General features: G+C 39.6%; 1 protein-coding gene across 20 annotated transcripts in view; it reads right to left on the bottom strand.

Moving 5' to 3' along the window:
• Nucleotides 1-24,762, bottom strand: part of THRB (thyroid hormone receptor beta) — a 175,902-nt gene that overhangs the window by 8,799 nt on the left and 142,341 nt on the right. For all 20 annotated transcript variants that reach the window (XM_064506180.1, XM_064506190.1, XM_064506182.1 and 17 more), the window contains 4 exons: nucleotides 12,327-12,427; nucleotides 8,035-8,182; nucleotides 6,575-6,780; nucleotides 3,194-3,340 (listed from right to left, as the gene is read on the bottom strand). In XM_064506180.1, the coding sequence (XP_064362250.1) occupies nucleotides 3,194-3,340; nucleotides 6,575-6,780; nucleotides 8,035-8,182; nucleotides 12,327-12,427 (602 nt within the window). The remainder of the gene's footprint in view (nucleotides 1-3,193; nucleotides 3,341-6,574; nucleotides 6,781-8,034; nucleotides 8,183-12,326; nucleotides 12,428-24,762) is intronic.

The following is a 24,762-nucleotide window of genomic DNA, read 5'->3' as shown; positions in this document are numbered from 1 at the left end:
TAACACTGGTGAAAAGCAGTTGCCTGTCAAAGTTTTAAGCACAAAGTCAGCCACTTTCAGAAGGGGAATTGAATTGTGCAGCTATTTTTCCAGCAATGTCAACAGCAATGTAAAGTGTTTGATACATAAGAAAAATGACTCATCCTGTTCAGGACAAACTGCTTTCCCTGAGCTCAGCAGTAGCCTGTGGAGGGCTGCATAAGCATAGTGGCAGTCTAGCCGCCCAATGACAACACCACTGTTTGGCTGCTGAGAGTGAAGTAGGGAAAGAAACAGAGCCAGAAATGACAGGAAAAAAAAAAAAAAAAAAAAAAAAAGACATGTGAGAGCAACCATGAAGAGATATCAAAAAGGAGTAACTGCAGAGAAAAAAGGGACATGAATAAAAGAAAGGTGGAAGGGAAGAAAAAAGAAATGAAGAAAGACTAAGCAGAAAGAAGAATGGGGGAAGAGATAGACAAATGATAGTATGGTATTACATGACAGTTCAGCTGTTTTAGTCACTGCACCACTAAATCAAAAAGAATTTCTCTTCCTTGGAAGATTCCTTGAACCTCTCTTAGAACTTCTTTATGGTACTAGTGATCTGAATATGCCCATCCTTCTTTCCTAATTCTGAAGGATACACTGGATACCAGCTTCCTGGACACCATGCCTCAGCTTTAATCTGCCAACAGCAGCATTTACCAAGGATGGGGGCCTGAACATCAGCTCTGTTCCAGACTATGCAGAGTTCAATCCTACACTCGTCACTTTAGTGCTGCGACCAGCGTACCTTCCAGGAGTGGGGTAGATAAATGTGACTAACATCTGCCACATGTAGGTTTGTCCTTCTCTCTCTGCAGGGAGCAAAAGTAAAAGGCGGGAATCTGAGGTATTCACTTCAGTGAGGTGTACTGGTAGCCACCACACGTGTGAACTCAGCACCATGGAGCTAAGCTATATAGAAGGTTACTTACATAGCCTTACCCAACATGGAAGCACTGATACCTGTGACACCTAAACCCACATCAAACTGATTAAATGCTGCTCAGACAATCTTCATTTTTTAAACAGAAGGAAATGCAATAAGGAAACAACAGAAACACTGAGAAGAGAACTAAGTTTTTCAGATCCTTCCATTATTCTACGGTTAGATTCTCACTTTGGGGGTGTGCCCCTTGCATGAAAGGCCAATGGACACACATGAGCTATGCTGGGCAGTCACAGTGCTTTGATGGCTTGTGTATGTGTGAAAAGAAGAGAGAAGGAAGAAAAAGGAGCCACAGATATGTGGCTGGCCATGAATGGTCCTTGGTCTGCCTCTCCTTGCTAGAGATTTACAGCACTCACAACCTCTGTGGCAATTAGAAACTGTGATAATGTTTGAATGCTGGGCAGATCATGTGCGATAAAGGAGGGCTTTTTCTCATAAAGAAATTCACAGTCCATACAGTGTTGTTTCTCTGAAAAAGACATGGATTAAAAAAACATAAATGCATTAAATAAAGTTATCAGGAATGTGCCCCTTCAAAACAGAGCAAACATTCATCATTTTCTTTATGCTACAGCTGAAGCTATATGACAGCTCAGAGGACAGTTGTCCTATTCTTTTGTGTTCGTGATGAGTTGTCCCTCACTCTGCCATCAGACCTCACTGTACATGGGTGTCAGGTTTACAAAGCAGCTTGGCTGTAAACAAAGCCTGTCCTAGCTGAGCTGTGTAACCTACAGAGGTCATGCTCAACAACTCCCTGATTTCTTCATCCATGCCTTCTGCCCAACTCTGACACAAGTGGGCCCATGGTAGCCAGGAGGGGTAGGAGATGTCAGATGGGCACTGCAGTCTGTGTGCGACTGGCAAAGCTTTATAAATTAAAAAGACTACCTTGGAATGTCACTGCAACTCCCCACTGAGAGACACCAAATCAGAGGAGACAGCTTCCCTCAGACACTGAGTGCTGCAGGGGCCTCTTGATCTATGGATACATTCTTCGTATTTTAAAATCTTCATGCTTGGCCACTATTTCATGCTTTCTTGGTTGACAGAGCCAACGTTGAGGTTAGCCAGGGAGAGCTGTTTACACTATGCCAACTATTGATATTTACCTCCTCTTATTGTGTAAGTGCCAGAAGAGGTAAAGACCATTAGCTGACATAAATAGCTCTCCTTGACTGACCTTAAAGAAAAGCTGTCAGCCACAAAAGAGTAAAATGCTATGGCTGCCTTAAACTTCTTTCCTTGATGTTTAGTTATTAGGAGAAAAAACTGTTCCCATGTTAGGGAGCCCCATGAACTTCTTATCAGGGTGACTCCCATTTTCATTGTCATCCTCCTGGCATTCAACCAGCAGAGTCAAGTGCTGCTCTGCAGCATGGGAGCACAGGCAGACACCCTTCCACGGCTGGAGTGGGGAATATTTCCGTACTAAAACTCCCATGGCTGTGGATCCTAAGGGACTCACAAGACTTAAAGTTATTTTCAGTTACATTCAGGCTGCAGTTAGGATACAGTTTTTTAAGTTAGGAAAAATATCAGCCATTGTGTTTGGACCTCCAGTGAAAGGGATAACCTCAGTGTAGACAGATTAGCCTAGGGCCTGAGTATTCCTAATATGCAACCAAGTAACGGGACTATGTACTGTATATTTAACACATGAGTATCCGTGTGGAATGCCAGTCCATTACTTTTACAGACTCTTTTGTGCACCCCCTCCCTGTTCATGAAAAACATACCTAGTGAATACAATGAGGCAAGTGCCATTCCTGGATAGGGATGCTTTCCTGAATTTGGAATATTTGTTATTATATAGATCCAACTCCACAATACTAGAACTGCCAAGCAGCCAGGAAACACTGAGGGAACTGCATGTGTTGGAAGATCTGATGAAATGTATCAAAGATACTTTTAGACAAATTCTTTTTGCTCACTGGCTTTCTTCAAGGCCACCTCTAAAGACACATTCAAGTCCCGAATGAATCATGATGACTTAAGAGATCAACAAAATCAGGAATTCAGTAATTACATGAAAAAGAAAACTAAATAAAAACCAGATGATTCCAGTCTCATCCATTTTAATTCTCCAACTTTTCTGATTTTAAACATACTATTTTTTTTAGTAAAGTCATGCCTGTTACGGTTCAGTGCCAGCAGTATTTTGAATGGAGTTTAACATCCAGTAGCTAAAGGAGGGATGCAAGACAGTTTTCTTACCTCACAAAACATAGGCAACTTTTTGGCAAAATCCACCACTCTTGTAATCGCTGGTGTGATAATTTTTGTAAACTGGCTGAAGGCTTCTAAATCCACTTTCCCACCTTCTGGGGCATTGACTATTGGTGCTTGTCCAATGTCTTCTGGCTAAGAATATAAAGAAAGATACATAAAGGAACAATCTATCTCAGATCAAATATTTAATCTAGAAAGTCCTGCTTGGCAAGGGAAGATATGCTATTAAAGTTCACCAATACATTTGTATTAAATTAAGAAATAATATTATCCATTTTTTAAGTAAAGCCCATTATGCCACAAAATGTGAATCTGTTTATATAGCATTTGTGAAAGAGGTGACTGCACAGTGAAATGGGTGCCTGGCATGCCACTACCCATTCTGCGTGGGCTGCTGCATTTCTGTGCACATGCAGTTTCTTGCTTGTGCCTGTATCTGAATATCTTGTGGGTGCAGCTTGTGCATTTTTGCTAAAAAATATAGGGATAATCTAGTTTCTTACAGGTGCTGAGAAGTCTCAAGTTTCCTTAAAACCAAATGGAGCGGAGGTGCCTCGTCATCCCCTGGAAGATGCTTAGAGCTTTGCAGGATTGGGCTCTCCCACCTACTCGAAGTTCTGAAATCTCTCCCAGAGCAGAGATTGCCCAGTATCACAGAGCTCCCAGCAATTGCCAAGGCCTATTTTGAGAACTAAGCTAAAGCAACCGATGACTAAGAAAGGGCTAACTTGAAGCTAGTCTGAATAAACTGAATATAATTTGAAGTCATCTGGATAAAATTTAAGTTAAAAATCATCTTCTGCATGACTTCACCTCAAGGCTTCTCCATTGCAAAAATCCTATTTTGAGGATTTCAATAGGAACACATAATGAAAGTCTTGATTGGAATCCATGCACATGAGTATTTTTATTCCAACTGCATTTTGATTTGTTCACCTGATTCTATGACAGTTTGTCAATGTTACTATGTATTTTAAAAAACACATATTGAAGCTGTTCTTCTGTTTGCCAAGTACAGCTCTGCAGTATAAAAATATTATGTAGAGGTTCCATTTTGTTCACTTTAGAAAGTTAAAAGCTGCGTAAGACTCGGAGAAGAATGCCTTTAAGACTGATGGAGCCCATGACATTTATATAAGGCCACTTAAGTGGGGGAGTTGCTGAAACTTCTGTCTACCATAAAAACGTGTGCTCAATAGTTTTTTAAAGCAACACTTCATAAAAGACCCTTCCACAGCTCTGTCATCAGTCTGAATCCAAATCTAACTTCTTCCAGGAAAAAGACTCAGCAACACACTAATAAAACAAGCACCAATTGTAAAAGAACAATGAAGAGGACTGGGCTCAATTATCTAGGGGTTCCTACTAAAAAGCTCAAATAATCCCAGTTCTAGGTTCCCCCCTCCCTGAACCTTGGGAAATGAAACCACATCGTCTATGTACTCATGATAAACAATCTTCCTCACTTCCAAGCAAGAAAACCAAACGCTTACAACCACACAGAACATTGTTAGGGAGGAAAAGAGAGAACACAGTGTTTCTGTGTGAAAGCCCAAAGAAGTCAAGATCACTAGCTAAAACCAACGTACTCCAGATGGGCAAGCAGCTGGAGGGGATTCACCACCTACCTCACCTTAACAGAGAAAGAGGTCCAGACCTCAAAGAAGCTCTTGGAGAATCAGCCTCAGTTGCCTAACAACTGACTGCAGCTCCTGGGGCTTGCAGTCCCTCCTCTGACTCTTCCACAGCTTCTGCTGGGGGGATGTCAAGAGCCCTCCGTCAGGGTTTTCAGACCAGCCTGCCCTTCCCCTGCCATACCCACTGCAAGCCATCAATGAGCTCCCTACGCTTACCTGGAAACCGTGGCAAAATCCAAGGGGGCCCTGGAGCTGCACCAAGGGCTGCACCAAGCGCAGGCTGGTCTGGTTTAGGAACCAACTGCGGAAATCCTTGCCGGTTTCTGAATCGCCCACTGCAGCTGCAGCCCCTGCTCTCTGCCATGGCTGTTCCCTCTCCCAGGAGCCCCGTCATTAAATCTCCCCCAACTATCCCTGGCAGCCCTGTGCTGGGTGCTCCTTCCCTCCAGCATCACTGCCTACACAGCCAGACTTGCATGTCCCCGACCCACCACACTATGGTGGCCTTGCCCCTGCCAGCTTTCTGCCTATGTCCTCATTCCCAACCCTACTCTTGAGCTCCCTGATTTTTATCCCAAACCAGATGATACTGAAGGAACAATACTCCTGTCCAAGTAAACAAATGCATTGCTGCAGCTGACATTAAAGAACAAGTTTCAGGCTTTTGGCCTGTTAAAAGCAACGAAGGAAACCTTGCTATGCAGCAAAATTGGAAAAATTCTCTGTTACTTCTTGTTGGCAGGCACTGGCTGTGTTTTCCCTCCTGCATGCTAATACAAACATGTGACCATACATACACACATATGAGCACTGCCACTGTAATTATCAAAATATTACAAAAGGGATCAGCTGGTTTGATTAGTAGGTTAATGGTAGATCAAGATTCCCATTGTGAGCTAGGCAGCAGGAACCTAGGCTTGCAAAGAATGAATATTCTCTATCTGCTTTGGTATACACAGACTATTAAAGATCCCCTTGTATTCCTCGCATGCAGTCGCCAATCCTTCTTTTGTGCTGTGTAAGCATTTTGTATGCTGCATTTATTTCCTTTAAAAAATCAATTTAGAAAAATCAAATAAATCCTTTTCTAAGGCTGAGCATCACACACCACCATGTATTTTCTGATCCTTAGTTACAGGCAGAAAACCTCAGTCTTATAGTATGCCATCCCAATGCTATAGTGTATGTATCATCCTGCTTTCACTGAAATGAATTTCTCTTTGTCAAATTTATTTTAAGAAATGTGCTCACTTTGGAATGCGAAAACAACAAGCACAAGTTATTACTTAAAAATATCAGCTTCCATTTAAAACCTGCTGTTGTTTTATAACATTTACAATATGTTGTATGTTAGTCCCTAATGAAAACAACTATCCCTGAATATATACGTACACAAAAAGACATAGTATGTATTATAGACTGATACACTTATTAATCATCAGGGAAACTACTTTTCTGCTTTTTCCTATCATAACACATTAAGGGCATCCAGCTGGTTAAGCCTTAACTCAGCAACATGCTGTTTATCTTTTGAAATACATGGTTTGATCAGATATTGAGGTTCAGCCAAGAATAAGCAAGCAGTAACAGTAGAAATCATCCATTTCTCATATACATAGACACACCAGCAGATATATCCTCTTGGGGGTTGCCATCTTAGGAAGGGACTTTGAAGGAAATAATAAAAGAATGTGACAGCAAGAGCAGTGTACAAGGCTACTGTGCCTACCAGAAATTTCCTTTTCTGCTTCCAGTGGCTTCCTTGTGCATTGGTGGCCACATGTGCTTCAGTGACAATTTTGATCAGCTCCCATTCCTCGTCTGTTGGCTCTGGTTTGTGCCCGATTGTTTTCTGCAACTCTTCCCGACGTCTCTTTTCGCGATTTTCTTCTATCAGCTTCCTCTTTGCCAACCGCTTGCTGTCATCCAACACCACTAGCAGGGGCAAAAGCAAATAGAAATGGCAGGAAGCTCTTAGGCTTGTCTGATCTTTGGTCCATTCTATGCCTGGTGCACTAATCGATTGCAAACACCTTAGCTAATTGGTGAAGAAGTACTTTGGGACAGCCTGGAGTTGACATAGTTCTCTTATTTCTCTCTCCAAACTTCAATCTCTCAAAAGCCTGGACTGCATAGAATGACTTACCTTTCTTGTAATATTATGTATACTACCATTGCCTTTAGATGCTTATTCACAGCAAATAAAACCAATACAGAAAAGCTTTCGGAGGACTGAGAAAAAGGCAATGACAGCTCCTTTGGCACATCCGTATGTGCTGTCCACAGAGGTGGCTTTCTAGTATTGATATGTGCCGGTCAGAATCAGACTCAAACCAGCTTCTTACTCTACAGAGGTGCCAAAAAGCTGAGGCTAATCATTGTCTAATTTGTCGGACGGGGCAGGGGTTGACGATCTCGAGTTACCCAGCTCCCTCTCCTGAAGTTCTGCTTGGCTAAAATGAAATTGGATTGTTTCTTCTGTTTCTCTGTATACACAAAACACTGTTATACCTTAAATTACCAATTAAAAATATTAAGCTAGAATATTTTTATGTTGTTTTTCTTTATCAAGTCTGTCTCCCTTTCAGTTTTCTGCTGAGGATTACAGTGGTAACAACCATTAACATTAATGCACAGGGGGATTTACATGAGTTTCTCCCATTTACACTAATTGAAGTTATTAGTGTAAATCCCAGCACAACGGCAGGAAAAGAAGACCCCTAAGGGTTAATCTTACAGCCATATGTTCTAGCTCTTTAGAACACAAGTAGAGTTCTTTTCAGTAGATAACTTCTTCATGGCTAAAAATAAAACAAACAACTGCAGGATGACTCATACGACGACATTCAATTTCACATCCTCCAGAATTTTCTAAACAAGATTTTTTTTTCAAGCAAAGTGTCCATCCAGATGCATTTCCCCCTCCTCTCCTCCTAAGAGTGAACAATCCCAGTGTGGCACAGGCTGCTAAAGCCAGGCGAAGGTCCAGTTTGGTAACGTCTAAACAAGAGGTTATAGCTTTACGAAAGTGGTTTAATGCAAGGAACATTAATCCTGAGTACAAATTATTAAAACCAAAAAACGCTAGCAGTTCTGCTCTACTTAAACAACCTTCACCAATCAACATACTTTAAGCAAACAAACAAATAAAAAAAAGAGAAATGAAAAAAAAGAGAAAAGTATACTTACAATCTGTTGCCATGCCAACAAAGATACATTTTTTGAAGCGACATTCCTGGCACTGGTTTCTTGTTACTTTGTCTATCACACATTTTCCTTCATATTTACAGGAATAGGTTGGATGGAGGTTTTTCTGAATGGTTCTTCTAAAAAAACCCTAAGTGCAATAAATAAATAAATTGGAAAGCATTAGTACTGTGTGCAATTTTTTGAACTGGGAGGCACTTTGGTTTGGTGTGCATTCACCTACATATGCAAGATAAAATACTTTATTCCATGAAACTCGCAAAGAGGAAAGGAACAAAACAGTCTGCTAGTGCATGGTATTTCTGTTTTATGAAACATTTCCTCATGAAAAATTAAAAATATATAGACATTTGAGATAAGTAAAGGCATAAGGAATGCTGTCTTGAGGTACAGGATTGACTCTACGTCTTCCAAGTCCTTTGAGCCTTATGTTTTGTCTTATTTTTTTTTTATTTAGACTAGAGAGTTTATTTCAAGCCCACTTCTACATTACACAATCATTTCAAGGGATATAAGAGACATATACATACTTTTAATTAAAGGGCCGCTTCTGTTATTGCAATTAGTAAAAATGGCTGTGTGCAAGCAACTCATGCTGCTTAAAGGGATTAAAAATGAACAGTTCTCCTCCATTGTTTCCATCAAAGCTGAATAACCAGGCAACCAACCAAACAAATCCAGGCAACACAAAGAATTTTGCAGTCAAACACAATTTGCCCAGTCTTTGCATTTGGTTCTACATAATAGATCTGTAATTTTCAAATAATCTGTACTTTTGAGAAGAGGAATTCGCTCATATTTACCTACCCCAACCTCTGTATCCAGAGCAAACATCACCAATAAAGATATTGCTGCCAACAGCAACAGGAACTGAAGTCAGATCCTCAGCTTGTGCAAGCTAATGTAGCTTCACTGAAGTCACTGATTTATATATCCCACAGGTCTGGCCTTAGTTAAAGAAATTACACACAACTTCTCTCTGAAAGTTATGGACCTAATCCTCGTACTAATTTCAAAATGAATTTTGTCACTGACTTCAGAGAGAGCTGAATCAATTTCTCCTGACTGCACTAATATGAACAAGATAGGCTGCAAAAAAAGAATTTTAGACTGAACTTTAGTTTGAGATTTCACCATTGTTTGAGACCATCCACATTCAGCAAAGCAATTTGGGACCATCCTGACATACCAAGCCCACTGAGACCCAGCTCATATTACCAAGACCACTATGAATGGCCTTAATTTCCACAAAACCAACGGCAAAATCGCAGAGAACTAGGATTTTACCTAATGATTAGTCTCTTCAGATGTGTCTTCACTAGTAAAAAGGGTCTGTTTTTAATCATATTAAATAACATGAGGAAATATCTTATAGCAGACAGGGTGTATTTTCCCTTAACACGGAATGCTGAATTAAAACATATAGATGAGTCTACTTTTCAACTCAACTTCCTAACTCCTGTGAAAACAATAAAGAGCACTGTCCTCATTAGAATTTTATCTTAAAACATCCTGCTTGAGCTAGGAGTACAACTCTTTCTTCCTTAATAATGCAAAGACCTGAAAAGTCAAAACGAATTGCATAAAGTATTTGTCTTTAGTCTTTGCAAGACTGCGACCTGTTGGCCTGAACCCAAATCCAGTAAGTCAAGGGCAAGATGTCCTTATGTGGGGTTTGTATCAGGTCTCAAATTCTTACCTACCCAACAACTGGTTTTGGATCCACTCTCATCTCTGAGATGAAATCCTAGAGACAGGATCCGTCTCTCTCCTCCCTGAAGCTGTCAAAGGCAGCTCTGGTCGCCCAGAAACACGAGGTAATCTCTCATTATAGCAAGAAATGGAGCAATCTCTACTGAATCTCAGAAAGTGGTACTGAACTTTTGTTTTCCAAACTTTTCACGGTACTTAATGTAGCTCTACCTTTATTACTCTAATGCTCTTCACCAGTTGTGTTGGGACCAGAACATTTTATTCTCCCACTTCTTTATATGTCTCAGAAACTTTTTGTAAAAAACATTTTGCTCATTTCTAGATACCATGTGATAGAGAGGGTTCTTTCTATACTTGTGCAAACACTTCATCACAGATTATCCACTTCTCTATCTACTGATTTCAGCCTTAATCTTCGTGCCTTTAAAAAAATTTATATGCCACCTTTATTTTTTGTGTTCTGTCCACATTTGCATATGCATAAATAGGTGTGCACAGCTACAGTCAAGCATATAGCTACATCTGATTCCTCTAACAGATGATTCAGACTCCTATATTCCATTCGAAATTTCACACGTGCACACAGCAAAGTATGGAAATGGGATTTCCAAACTATAATGAAAGCAAGTGTAATCACAAAAAAAGTATAAAATCTGAGTTTCACCAATAAAAGCAAGCACATTTGATTGTAGGGCTACCTCTCTTTTCTTAAGTTCCCTTACCATGCATATATATAGCAATAGAGGTAATAGGCACAACTTGGAGAAATATTTCAGTGACATCACAGCTCAGTGTTGCTTTAATTGCGTTCACATTCCTTACTATTTATTCTTCAGAAATCATGTGTGAGCATATTTTGTTCATCAGAACACTTGCCAAAGCAAATTTTTGGCTGTTGGCGCTGATTAATGTAGTTATAAAATTGAATAATTTTGTGTGGAAGCAACCAGTAAATGCTAATTTATCCAGAATTGATTACATTGAAAATAAATCATACACCTTGAAATGTATACACAAATATCCCAAAGCATGGGTTGAAAGAGTCCACTCAAAATAGCTGCCAAACCATCTTGTACAGTGATTACATTTGCACAAAGAACAACAAAAAAAGCAAAGCAAAACAAAACAAAACAAAACAGTCTGTTTGGAAGCCAATTCTAACTAGGAGAAAGAAATTATTTACTTGTTGCAAATTGTTAGCTCAGTTTCTTGTGCATTAGACATTATTTCAAACTGTACATCAGACGAACTGTATCTGAAGATATAAGTAGATTTTATATGCTGTATTTTTATAATAGCTAACAAAAACCTTAGCACAAAAGTTGACAGGTAGCTGTTTAGTAGGGAGATTGGGAGAAAGAGCTATTTCATAATGCCACACTATTGCTTTCTTGTCGTCATACCTGAATTAAGTCATATTCATACATTTTATGTATTGTTTCAGGCTGGTATATGGAATACGAATGTGTAAGAATCATTTGTTCAGCTCCAGAATATTCCCCATACATACTTTTCATATGCACGCCTATATACTTACATGTGTATAAAACCTTTATGAATTTACCACAAACCTGCTATACATAGAATATTTAGGTCTTTGTCCATCTCATAAATTTAACTTTTGGCAATGCTGTACAACTGAAGGAGCTAAATCAATGTAAGAATTACTATGATATGGGACTCTAAAGCCAACCCCAAACCAAAATCTCAGATTCAAATATTCCAGACTTTGGGGATGAACAGAGTATGACTTTTGTGGCTTAGTCCCATGACACCAGTGCATAGTATGTGTGGTCCCATTTGTTTAGAAAAGCACTTTTTTCCTGCAGGAAAGAATAGCTTTCTTACAGGATTTCAGGCTATTCAGGGAAATTTATGGCAGTGAAATCATTTAAGATTTGCTTGACTATGTTACTCAGTTTTTGTTTATGTTTTTATTTACTTGCTCAAAGTAATCTCTCTGATTTTTTCATGTAGCTTGAAGAGCCAGTTTAGGATCAAAAGCACATTTCAATATGCTTAAGTTTAAGAAGTCAAATAATTTAAAAAAAGTTTTTTAACTGTATGTCGATGCTTTCTAAGGTGCTGGATGTTACTATGGTATGAACATGTGGAAAGGATTTTCATTTTTGGTTTTTCACAGTAACTATGAGAGGCACAGCCACACCGGCAATCACAACAAATTCTCAGGCAGAATCTCAACTATTGCATAAACAGCTTCACTGAAGTCACCGGGAAAACACTGATGAGCACTGGCTGAGAATGAGGCCAAAGAAACATTTAAAAACAGAAAAATAAAAGCTAACAGTAGAACAGCAACAAAAAAATCTAACTTTTTGTCTTCTTTTCCAAAGCAAACACTGCAAAAATCAACTATATATCCCTTATGCATATGAAGATCAGCAGCACAGCCAAATACGGCTTATCATCAGTACTGGATGTTCTTATTCGTTTCTAATCTGTCTTTGTTTTATTTGACAGTGCGGTTCAGGATGTCTGTATAAATGGAGAAGGAGCTGGAGAGCTATTTCTAATTCCCACTTCCCCACCAGGCCATTTACCTTGCAACCTTCACAAGTGATGCAGCGATAATGATATCCAGTGGCTTTGTCCCCACATACTACACATAGCTCATCCTTGTCTAAGTAACTGGGTATATACCCTGGAAAGAAAAAGAAAGTGGCATGTAAACATTAAATATCATATTAAAATCCACTGCAGATCTTGTCTACCAGCCCCACACTTCTGAGCTCGCAGAACCACTGGCTGAATACCCTGAATAAAAAGCTCATGCAAACAATGTTACAGATGAATTTAAACATAGTCTGTCTTTCCTTCCATTTTTCAAACTATTTCAGCATGTACTGGTCAAGAAAGACCAGTCAGAACAAGATTACTCTCTCCTGAATTAAATAATATTTCAGAAAAATAAATTTATTTACTTTTACCTCAAAGGCTTTGATGTGAAAAAAATAAATAACAGTGAAACATGCAGTATATTTCTCTTCCCTGTTTCACAAAAAAACCTCATATGCTTGTATACTGCAGCAAGACAATATTCCAGCTTGCAGAGTGACTCAGAGGCCTGTTAGGAAGAAATATTTACTGACAGTTTATTTGCTTCAAAACAGTTCTGCAGGTGTGGTTTGCAAAGCACCAGCAACAGAGAGTGAAAGCTGGATCGATCATACCTTACCTGGGTGTGTTCCACAGCACCGCTTCATATAGCTGGAATTCAGGGCAAAATACGTGGGCATTCAAATATGTGTGTGTGTGTATGTGCATGTGTGAGAATGATGTTTTCTCTCCTGAAGTGGTTTAGCAGACAACCAAAAAGTGGAATCAAGTATTACTACGAGGAAAAACATTGGACACACTTGGTTCTTTTCCCATAACGACACTTGTTTTGATATAATAAATGTATTTTCAGTTTGAGGAAAAAAACAAAACATAATTCTGATAGCAACCAAAAAGCAATTCTAAACTAAAGAGAACTTTGAAACAGAGTAAAGTATAAAGCTTTCAAAGACAGTGTTCCGACGACTTAGAATTAGTGGAGTTATTATACACAACTTTCACATATACTTTATAATACATAATTTTATCTCTGTAAAGATGCAATACAAAGATTCCCAGATTCACTCCCAGGGAATAGTGGAAAGAGCAGCTATTTACATAACCTGTGAGATTATTAAAATACAGTAAATATTTCACAGAATCACAGAATGGATGTTGTGGCACAGAATGGGTGCCACAAGGGCACATTGCTGGCTCATGTCCAATTTGCTGTCCCCAGGTCCTTCTCTGCAAAGCTGCTCTCCAGCATGTCAGCCCCCAGCCTATACTGGTGCATGGGGCTATTCTTCCCCAGGTGCAGGACCCTGCACTTCCCTTTGTTGAACTTCATGTGGTTCCTCTTTGCCTATCAAGGTCCCTCTGAATGGCAGCACAACCCTCTGGTGTATCAGCCACTCCTCCCAGTTGTGCATCATCAGCAAACTTGCTGAGGATGCACTCTATCCCTTTATCCAGGTCATTGATGAAGAAGTTAATGGTACTGGTCCCAGGATTGACCCCTGAGGGACACCACTAGTGACTGGTCTCCAACTGGACCTTGTGCTGCTGATCACTACCCTCTGCGCCCAGCAGCTCAGTGAGTTTTCAGTCCACCTCACTGTCTACTTATCTAGCCCATAGTTCATCAGTTTGCCAATGAGGATGTTATGGGAGACAGTGTCAAAAGCTTTGCTGAGGTCCGAATAAATATCCACTGCTCTTCCCTCATCTGCCAAGCCAGTTATCTCATCGTAGAAGGCTCTCAGTTTGGTAAAGCACAGTTCCCCCTTCGTAAATCCATGCTGACTACTCCTTATCACCCACTTGTTCATAATACGCTTGGAAATGATTTCCAGAATTATTTGTTCCATCACCTTCCCAGGGATCCAGGTGAGGTATGTCATACATAAAAAGACAAAGAATATTTTGCAGATGTCTTTTTGTATCAGACAAATGGCCATTTCTCCTCCATGCCTATTTTATCCAAGCCATGCTAGTTTAGGGGGAAGGGGCTGATTCAGGAAACATTTTCAGTTTCCTATTTTACTTCACAAAAAGCACAGGGTAATTGTGTAATCACTGGTGTAAGTACTTCTGTTGGTCCATAAAATGATACGCAAAATAACTGTGAATTAACTCTCCTCCCAGAGAAAGAAAAAACCCCTTTCTGCACTTAGCTGGGAGGCACGAACTGCTCCCAGAGCTTTGTTAAAGTGTTATTACATCACCATACTAAAATCATGATTTTGTAAAATTAATTGTGCTTACAAATTATATTTCCTCATCTTCCATCCCAACCATGAGAGGTAAAACCATGAGGTACGAAATGGTTGCTGGGATTTATTCACAAAAGGATAGGTTGTCCTGTGAGGCTGAACTGCTGCAAGACCTTGCTGCACAGGACCTGAGCTGAGAGAAAACAGTAAGTTCTCTCCAAGCAGAAAAGGAGGAAATGAGCAGCATGATAATTGACTTAGGCGCCTGTGTTTTGAAGGGATTTCTTGGCCTCTGACTTACTTGTTTAAACCCCTCAACACAACGCAGCTTTAGCAAGGTAGTTTCCTACAGGTGACTGCGGGCAATTATTAGGTGTGAAATGAGGGAGAGTCCCTTGGAGGTGGCTGGCTCTAACATTATCCCTTCTCTTGGCTTGCTGAACCCATCTGTAGCTCAGCGTGTTCAACTCGCCACCAAGCTTGCGGTGTTCGTGCAGCACTTGGAGCAGCAAGGCTCAGGACAGCCCAGAGACATGGCATGCCATGGTCACACAGACAGCAACTGATCGCAAGCCCTAGCATGGCGTGAGGCAGTCAGAGGAGGCTGCGAAGTGGACGGCTGTCATCTTCCTGCGACTAATACCTCAGAGGGGCAGCTCAGTAGCTGGCAGCTTAATTAAAATGCCTTTGTAGGACTACACTTGCCAGGGGTTTTCCAGAAAGGAACAGCCAAATCAAAGTGAAAATACTTGAAATTAATTGAGCTTAAATTACGTGAACTTTCTGGGGGTTGATGAGTGAATTAGGTGTAAATATAGAAGAAAGATGGCAGGAAGTACTTGTACTGTCAACTTTAGATGTCCAGTTTGAGCATAATTAAGAGGACCTAAAATTAGATAGGCACAAATACTCTCTTACGTAACTTTGGGAAGCAGGAGCACGCTGAAGACATTCCCAGATGCCTGTGTCTCAGTTTTGCTAATGCTCCTGAAACCTCAAAGGTGAGTGGGGGAACTGGCGGAGATCTTACTGATGTACGGTATCAGTCTATGATATGGCAAAAGATCAGACTTACACTTAGGTTGCATTTCTCCATTACAAACAAGTTGTGCTTGCAGAAAGATTGGTGGGCACGTGGAGCTGGTTCTGTGACACTGGGGGAGGAGAGACAGCAGGGTTTCTACTCTAATTTACATCACTGGCTCCTAATGGACTTTGTGCCGGGGGAGGATTAGCGGTGGCAGTTATCTCTGTCCTGCCCGCCTCTTGCTCACACCTACCTCACACAGCAGAAGCAGCAAAGGGAAGCAGAATCTTCCACTGAAATTCTCATAAAGATGAAGGGCTTCTTGTTGTTGCTGGTGTCATGAAACCTAGCCTTAGCATAGCATAGACTCTATCCTATAAAATTCAGTATCCCTTGCTTGCTTCCTCAAGAGTTACTTCTGAATTAAATGCCTCGATATGTCATTAAGTATATAAGCTGGTTAGCACTGCACATGTAATGGCAGCTTTGCTCTGCTGGAGGAGCAGGAGACCACTTGTTTAAACTGCCTCCTTAAACACAGACAGTAGACGGCACACATGACCATTTCTGGTTCCATGACTTGGTTCAACCCAGAAAACAGCTCCCAATCTGGCAAAGACGACAAATCTCCTATAGGCAGCCCTAGTCAGAAATTAAAAATGGCATCCCTAAATGCCACCACATTCCCAATTTTGCTATATCAGAAGTATTAAGTGATATATTTTTATGTTACTTAAATGTGAAATATGATGTTCATTACTTTTGGAGGATCATGCCCACATCACAAGATAAGCACATATTGTGAACTCCTTCACTGATTCAACAGGAAACATGGATAGAAAATTCTTATCCCAAGAAATCACTGACAATAAAAGTGTGCAACAAACATTTTAGCTTTCTATTAAAAACCCGAGAGCAATATTCACACTTTTGTTCATTTTTAAGCCTCCTTCCAGCAGCTAATGGGGTCAGAAACTGCTAGGAAGTAGAAAAATTGGACCTTCAGCAGAGTTTTAAAAAGATACATGCTTCAGGCAAACAGACATTAGGCCAAGAGGAATAATGGGACCCACATTCAGTTCTTGCAAACCTTAACTTCCACTGTAAATATTTTCTAATTGTTGCAACTATCCAATCTGACCTGTGCTTAAATTCAGTGCAATTTTGGCTTCCAGACTTGCAGATAAGCAAATGTTGCTACTATTCAGTATTTGAACCAATAGTAGCAGAGAGAAATTCAATGGTACTTTTCTAAACGTGGTGCCAGCAGGGAAGCTATGAATAGCACAGTGCAGACTATTGGGAAAGTCATGGATGGCAGCAGAGGTACGTGCTGCATTTAGTCAGAGAGCAAATGGAGGCTGAATGAACTGAGTTTGAGGAAGAAGCAGAGAAACAGACCTCTGCTCTCACTCCCTGCAGCTCTGGAGGAAAGCAGAGGATTCATAGACTAACAGAGACTTGTCTCTAATGTCAGCAAGTACTTTCACATCTTGGATGTGTTTAATAATTGTGGACCAGAAATACAAGCTCCTTCTGAAAGAAGCAGAGGCTGTCTGGATAGTGCCAGCTGCTCTAGTACTAAAGAATATCTTATGACAAATCCCACGGAAACATTGAGTAGGTTCCTACTTCTGGTCTGGATATCTCACCCTGCATTTCTTGGTCAGAAACTACTAAGTAACTAGTTAAGAGGAACCATTCAAAAGCAACACAGACCCCACCCAACTGGGTTTGAGCCCACGTGTGCTACAGCCTGTCATCCTCCAGGACTAACATTTGGCGCATGCAGTATGATCCTCACAGTTAACTGTTTATCTGTCAGGTATGACTTGACCTTGTTCATCTTGATACCCATTCCTGACCTTTGCTATGAATGGGGAGCACCAAGAAGTGACCTTGCCCTTGGCGCTCCTGGTGTTTCCCCTGCAGTCCAAGGTAACTCCCTGGCTCTCCAGACTCCCACCTGCCAGTCAGTCTAATCTGACTGTCTTGGCAAGCCTAAGTACTCAGCAGCACCACCTGCCCCCATCCTAGAAGACTATGTTGTATAATCTACTATTACGCATCCTGATGGTGGACCACAACAGCTTTTACATTTTAACTCTTTAACACTCTTTGTAGAGGTATGGCAAAAAACAACCCCCTTCTAAAGGAAAATGCACAACAAACAGGTCCCAGTAGCCCTACAGACCGAATGAGATCTACTGATCTGAGGCAGTTTGTTTCATTACTACTGTATGCCTATATTCTCAAATTACCATGTGTAGGAATGATACCTTAAAGCAGTATATGTGATCCCAAACAGTGTAATAAACTGGAGGGACACAAAAGAGATAATCTGTTGCTATTTATGCCCCCCTCCAAGAAGGCCCAACAAAAACTAAACGAAAACAATTCAAAAATCTCTTAGTAAATCTGTCTCCTCAAAACCTGCAAGACTCAAGAGGCTTGATCATCCATGTCTCTTGAGAAAGTACATTCCTCTTCAAAGGTGTGGGATAAAAAGTGGTGTGCTTCCATCCCTGCTGACCCCTCTGTGCGGGCCGGCTGCCTGTTGCGCAGACAGGCTGTGCTGCAGGTACAAGGGACGGCATATTTTAAAGGCAGCCTTGTGCAGTGGCCATGCTGACTCTCCCCAAACTCCCTCCTCCCCACTGCGAGCTTTCTGCCCTACACACAAAGTACCCTGAAACTCACAAACAAATGTTTTCCTGAAAAATGATACTGTTTTTCATTCCGTACCTAGCACACGTTTAAAAAAGAAACTTTGAGAAAACTGAAGATCAAATTGCGGTTATGTTATTGCAAAGTACTGTTGCAGGGAAGTTACATACCCAGACCTACGCGAACGTATCAGACACTGTAATATTAGCTGAGGGATTAAACCACACCTTAAAAAATTCTGGAACCCAAACTATATTTGACTACAGAACAGGCGTGTGTAACATGGACTCAAAAAAATTATGTCTATGTACCAGATGTTACTTACCAGCTTCTTTCTGATATAAGGTAGACTTATTGCAAGCAGAAAATGGCATTTTTGCTATTTCACAGGAACACTTGTGTTTTAAGACCATTAATCAGTATTTTGGCACATTTTTATTGTGCTTTGGCACAGGGTAATGTACTAAAGATATATCCTGAAATCCTTCTCTACCCTATCTTGGATGGCTTGCACAACTACAGATCTCAATAAAATAAGGAGTTTAGGACTTAATCAGTAAGCTAGTACTGTTTGCTATACATGGGAGTAGGAAAATGCATAAAAAAAAAAAAAAGAAAGAAAGAAAGAAAGAAAGAAAGAAAGAAAGAAATTACTACTTTGAGAATTCTGAATTGTATTAGAAATGAAAATTCACACTATTGTTCTACTGATTAAACAGACACACTGTAACTCATTGTGAATTATAAAAAAATTACAAGAATCATCCAGCTATCATCCTTGCTACATTTGTTTAAAAATATATAGTAAAAAAGTGTAAACAGTGCTTTATTTGACAAAGCACAGAGCTGAGTCAGAAAAAGTACACTCCATTCTCTCTCCTTTGCCACTGATTTTGCTACATTAGAACGGTAATTTAATCTTTTTGTAATAAATCTTTCCAATACAAAAACAGGGATGGGAAGTGGGGAAGGGAAGATGGGAAGATGGGAAATTCTATGATCAATATTAATCTCAAAGGCTGGGTTGATCCACTGATACTTGTTCCCCACTTTCTTTAAATTACTCCCACTGAGAAAAATTATTTTATTCTCCATCAAGTCTGGAAGCGTGCAGAGTGTTGTTAAGCAGATACACACATTGCTTGTTAGTTGACTACTTGTCCACAGTTTTGATTTTTGACTTTCTTTGATTTATGGAATTACTAAAATTTGGCAAGAGATCCTGCAAAGACAGGATTTGGGACACTTTTTAGAGACGCTTTTCCCACTCTGACTTTTCTGTGTTAACCCAAAATCCTGGGGCTGACTCAGATTCCTTACTGGGGTAGTGCATTTGGCACAAATGTTCTTGAAAACATTTTAGCCCAACCTGCATTATCATTTAAACTGCTGTGATCACTAGTGTACATCATCCATTACCTGCTCTAGACATAAAGTGCACTACTGCAGGTAATGCTCAAGAGTCAGACCATGCATGCAATTTCTCTCATTCATTCAAGCCCAATATCAAGGGTTCTGCTTTCTGGACATAACATTTGAAAAAGTATTTAAATGTTTTCAGAGAACATGCCTTAGTATCACAAGTAACTTACTTAGAAATCTAAGTCTTACTGAATGTCAGTTTTACTGCTGATGCAAAAGCAAAGTAGGACCTTGCTCACTCTCCCACCCTTCATTTGGTTCTACAACGGCTACAGTGAAGGAGCTGAAAACACTTTCTCCACTGACAAAATTTTTATTAAAAATGAAACAGATATAACTCCAAATGCATATTGATTTGCTGAATAAGATGATGCCAATTTTCTGATTACAGCTATCTCCTTAAATGGGTAGTCAAAAGCACTTTCTACAAAAACTAATCATTTTTTAAGACAAAAGGTAACTGTTACCATACTGGGAGCTATACTTTTGCAAAGGTCAAAGATGACGAATAATCAGTCTCCTCTGTAAACTGAGTATATGTGCAATTTACACTCACTGCTCTGATAAGAAGACATTTTGACATAACCTCCATGTTGTATTTTCTTAGCTATTTAGAAAACACCCTAACGTTTTCACACTGCTGAGAACTCAGTTTGGACTAATTCACTAGCATACCTTAGCAATTATACACTATGTATTCTTAGCTGCATGGAAATTGCCTAAGAAAATATAAGGGGAAATAATAACAACAATTACAATAATAATAATAACAACAATAATAGGTTTCAAAGCCCAATTCAGCTACCATACTAAGGGCCCTTAAAAACACAGCCTTAACCTCACCTTAAATCTGGGGAAAAAAAGAGAGAAACAGGTTTGAGTATCTTGCACTGCTGTAGTGTGACTCAGAAAACCTGAGCCTGAAGGGAAAGCCTAATTTCATCGACATCAGTGGGCATTTTACAGTTAACTCTGTCCATGAAACAACTGTACAAAGGGAAGTGACCTCCAACCAAAGCTTTTAACTTTGCAGACCTACATCCTATGTTGTCCAAATAGGCACAACACTGCGCGTGTAGCCAGTACAGGGATACCAAGGTTTCCGGACCTCTGTAACTATTTCTTCTGTAGCTTCTGGACTGCAGTGTCCTTGGATACTCTTCCTCCCCGTACTGACGGCGCAAGGAGATGAAAGGACACTTCTGTCCAGTGCTCAGCGTCCATGCCAGGCGAATAGGGCAGGGGCTCCTCCAAAGCAGCACCATCCTTCCAGCATGCCCCGCTACGAGCTCACCGCAAGGCAGCGCAGGGAAAAAACCCGGGTGCAAGCTCTCTGGGACACACCTGGGAACAGCACCCCCTTCTCATACTCTGCCCGTTAAATTTGAGAGCCTCACACAGAAGACAAAGTATATCTGGCTATTGTTTTTTTAAGTTAGGATCAGGGTCCAGAGATACTTCCTAAATAAAATAGTAAGCTCTTGTATGAATGTTGTGCTCCTACCTTTTAATAGTGTATAGTACAGCACAGGAGATGCAGAACAACAAGACGCAAAACTAAAACCACACTTCTGTCCCTGCTTTTCTGGAGCATAGTTTTTTTCCCTTAATATTCAAGACTTCCATCAGAATTTGTAACTGAAAATCAGGAAATAATAGTTTTTAATGTACAGTTACATCTGGAGTAGCTTAAGTGTTTTCTTATATTTTTGAACATTTGGCTATACTATCCAAGCACTGATTTTCTCCCTTTAGCAACACTCAAGTTGTCTGGGTCTTTAATTCTCTCAAAGTGACATATAGATACAGAAGTAACTAAACTCCCCTTCATAAACATTAACTTTTCTCAGCATACAAAACGTTGATATTTTTATCTTCCCGGAGGGGAAATTAAGTAAGATTTTGACCATTTAGAAACTAGAAGATGTTCTGACATGAAGAACCTCCATGTGTTACTGTAAAGTACAATCTGATTTGAACAGCGTGAATGGTATTGAGATTATTAACAAATTTCAGGGGACTAAGAGAAATACCAACTACAACAATCAAGACTCCTGATGGACACCTGCTCAGAGACTTAATTTTGCTTTAATGGGCTATTACCAAGGCGTCTCTAGCAAACTCCCTCTTCCCCCCCCCCAAATCAATTCTGGATCAATACAGGCACACATGCCCTGTATAGAGCCTTCTGTTCGTGGGACAGGATTAAAAGACTCGTTAGTTTTATGATAGCTTGGTTAAAAGATGGAAATTAAAAAAAAAAAGGAGAGAGAACATGCACATGTCCCACACTGTTTAAATTTATTCTGCTTAACAAACTCAGCATTTGCAAAGGTTTGACAGAAGGGACGCAATTTTTTATTGATTATCACAATAATAACAGCTGTAAAGAAGACGAAAGAACCTTGCTCAGTCTCTGTGAATGATCAATTAAAAGTGTGCTCAAGCAACTGCTGCCAACAAAATTCTCTGCAAACTTTAAGTGAAACTGAGGTAGTAGAAAACATGACCAGATAAGCAATTTTTAAAAATAACCCTGTATTCTTTCAGCAAAACAAGTAGAAAACTGTAAACATAGCATTAAATGTATCAGATGTCTGACTAGTGAAATAACTCATTTAAAGCTCTGACCTACGTACAGGAATTATCATTTAAGATCCTTTCACATTATGAAATATATATTCCTTCACTGACTTTGCAATAACAAGTCTCTATCTTCTTTAAATTGATCCTGTGCAACAATTTTTTTATCAAAATAACACATGGGAAAAGTCTAGGAAGAGTTATAAATATATTGGTTAAAAGACAATAGTATAATATTAGCCTAAAAAAGACTTTAGAATGTTACAAAATAGAAAAATGCACATTATGCACAACTGCAATTAGTCTACAACTTAATCATGTTCTCTACAGCTTCCTAGAGCAGGATTATGTTTCTGATATTTCCTTTATTATGAAATACTGTTCAAAGTATAAAATCAAGACACTTTCTACTGAACGTACAGTTTTATTGCAGCAGGTGCTAATGAATATTTCCTGCACAAAGGAAAATATTTCTGTTTTCCATGTTATTAGTATGATTAAACAGGCTACGTTTGACTACAAAGCCACTTTAAAATAGTAAATGGTGTCATTCTCTATCTAGTTAGTTAAATCAGATTCATTTTGGTTTTGAATAACTGCATATAGGGAATTCGGTCTTAGTAGAAAAAGGATATTATACTGGCACAGCAGACTCTGTATTTTTGTTCTTTATTTCAGTGACTTTAAAGGAATATACTTTTATGGAGAATATATACTTCACATGTGCCAGTTTGCTTGTCTGACTTCAGAAGAAGTAACACTGAAAACATTTTCAAGTGGTTGTTAGCATTTTGGGTTCTTTTTGAGAAGTGATACCTGCGTTGCTTACTTGAAAGCAGAGGAAGAAATTCTGAAAACAAGCAATGATATAATTCTAAGGGACCAGATACTACACTCTAATTAGTTCTCACAAACAAACTGATTAGATCAACTTTTTGGATGCAGAAAAGTCTTTATTGCATAGCTATATTCTTGAATGTCCTGTCTTTTTTGCTTTGCATAATCAGAAATGACACAGTTTTCATTTAAAAGAGAGTAACTCTATTAAACGTAATCATTTCCCCATAGATAATTGCAGTTCTATTTTCAAAATATTTTGCCTGAGACTGAGTTACTGAGTGAAGAGAATTCACATTTAGTGATAATGAGGACTCACAGGAATTGTTTGTATGTAAGTAGAAAACACAGATTAAAGCTGAAGAATATATACTGACAACAATTTCAGAAGAGAAACTTTCTTATCTAGATGTACAGTGAACAAACTCGATAGCCACAGAAAGCAGAAAACAAGCAATATATTTGCAAATGTCTTTTATAGATTAAGAAAAAGTGCTTGGAAATCCTCATCGTTCACAGAAAACCTTACAATCACCTAGCAACCTATGTTACTGCTGCTTTCAATTTTGAACAGGCAGCCTTCACATTCAAAGATGTATCTGAGCCAACTGATGCAACTGTAAGTTTAAAGCAAAACAAAAACAAAAACATAGATTTTTTTTTTGTATTTAAATAAATTGCCCCTACCTTTCTTCTGAGAGTACGATGGCGACTGCACTTGAGAAAAAGTAGATTTTTCTTCGGTGAAATATTCAGGTTGGTTGTACTGATTCAGGGCCATGTCCATGTCAGAGTACTCGCTTTTAAACACGTTTCCAGGGTAACTACAGGTATAAGGCTGATTCACCGCCCAGGCCTGTTCCATATATATGTTGTTACTGTGCAGGACCTGAGCATCACAACTGCTGTAACCCTGATTATCTTCGATATACGTGCAATAATCAGTGGACTGCATGTAGCAATTGCTCCCAGCAGCTGGGTGCACTTCATATATTTCTTGCATACAGTAGTTCATTTTGTCACCGTATCCTCGGCTCCTACTTTACGCGCACACACACACGCACACACGCACACACGCACACACACACACAGGCATGCATACACATGGAACGGGAAAGGAGCAATGAATATACAACACCAACAAAGTCGACTGCAAAACAGCCCGTTTCACTTTGGAGCAGCACCTGATGTGCTAAAATCCTATTTATATCGGGATGGCTTGTGAACTCCCCTGCCAGTCAAACATATTGGGAAGCAGATTTATAACAGTCAAAGGTCTTAATCTGTGACTGTAAGTTAATTCCAAGGGAAGATGGCAGGCAGGTAGCAATGGCCACCAGACAAAGGAGCGGCGTCCCGACAACCCTCCTGTTCCACTGTTTGTCTGCAATAATCGTTTTATAAACCATTTCCAGCCTTTTGCAATATGATTAGAAAATGATTACTAAGGCGAGGACACAGTTATGTCACTGTAGTTGTCAACTTAAGTGTGAAGCATTATAAAGACTGCTTAAGAACTCCCAGAGGGGATACGCTGAAAATCCGAAAATCAATAATCCTGTTTTTCAGCATTAAACCATAGAAAATCCAATAGCGCTGTGTTGACGACCCAAACAGTAGTCTAGTTTTACAAAATTTAGCAACTTAATCTGTCATCAGCTTTATTGATTTTGTTTTACAGAATTACAT

The sequence above is a fragment of the Dromaius novaehollandiae genome, chromosome 2, assembly GCF_036370855.1.
Source record: "Dromaius novaehollandiae isolate bDroNov1 chromosome 2, bDroNov1.hap1, whole genome shotgun sequence".
NCBI lineage: Eukaryota > Metazoa > Chordata > Aves > Casuariiformes > Dromaiidae > Dromaius > Dromaius novaehollandiae.
This window is presented reverse-complemented; position numbering and strand designations above follow the sequence as displayed.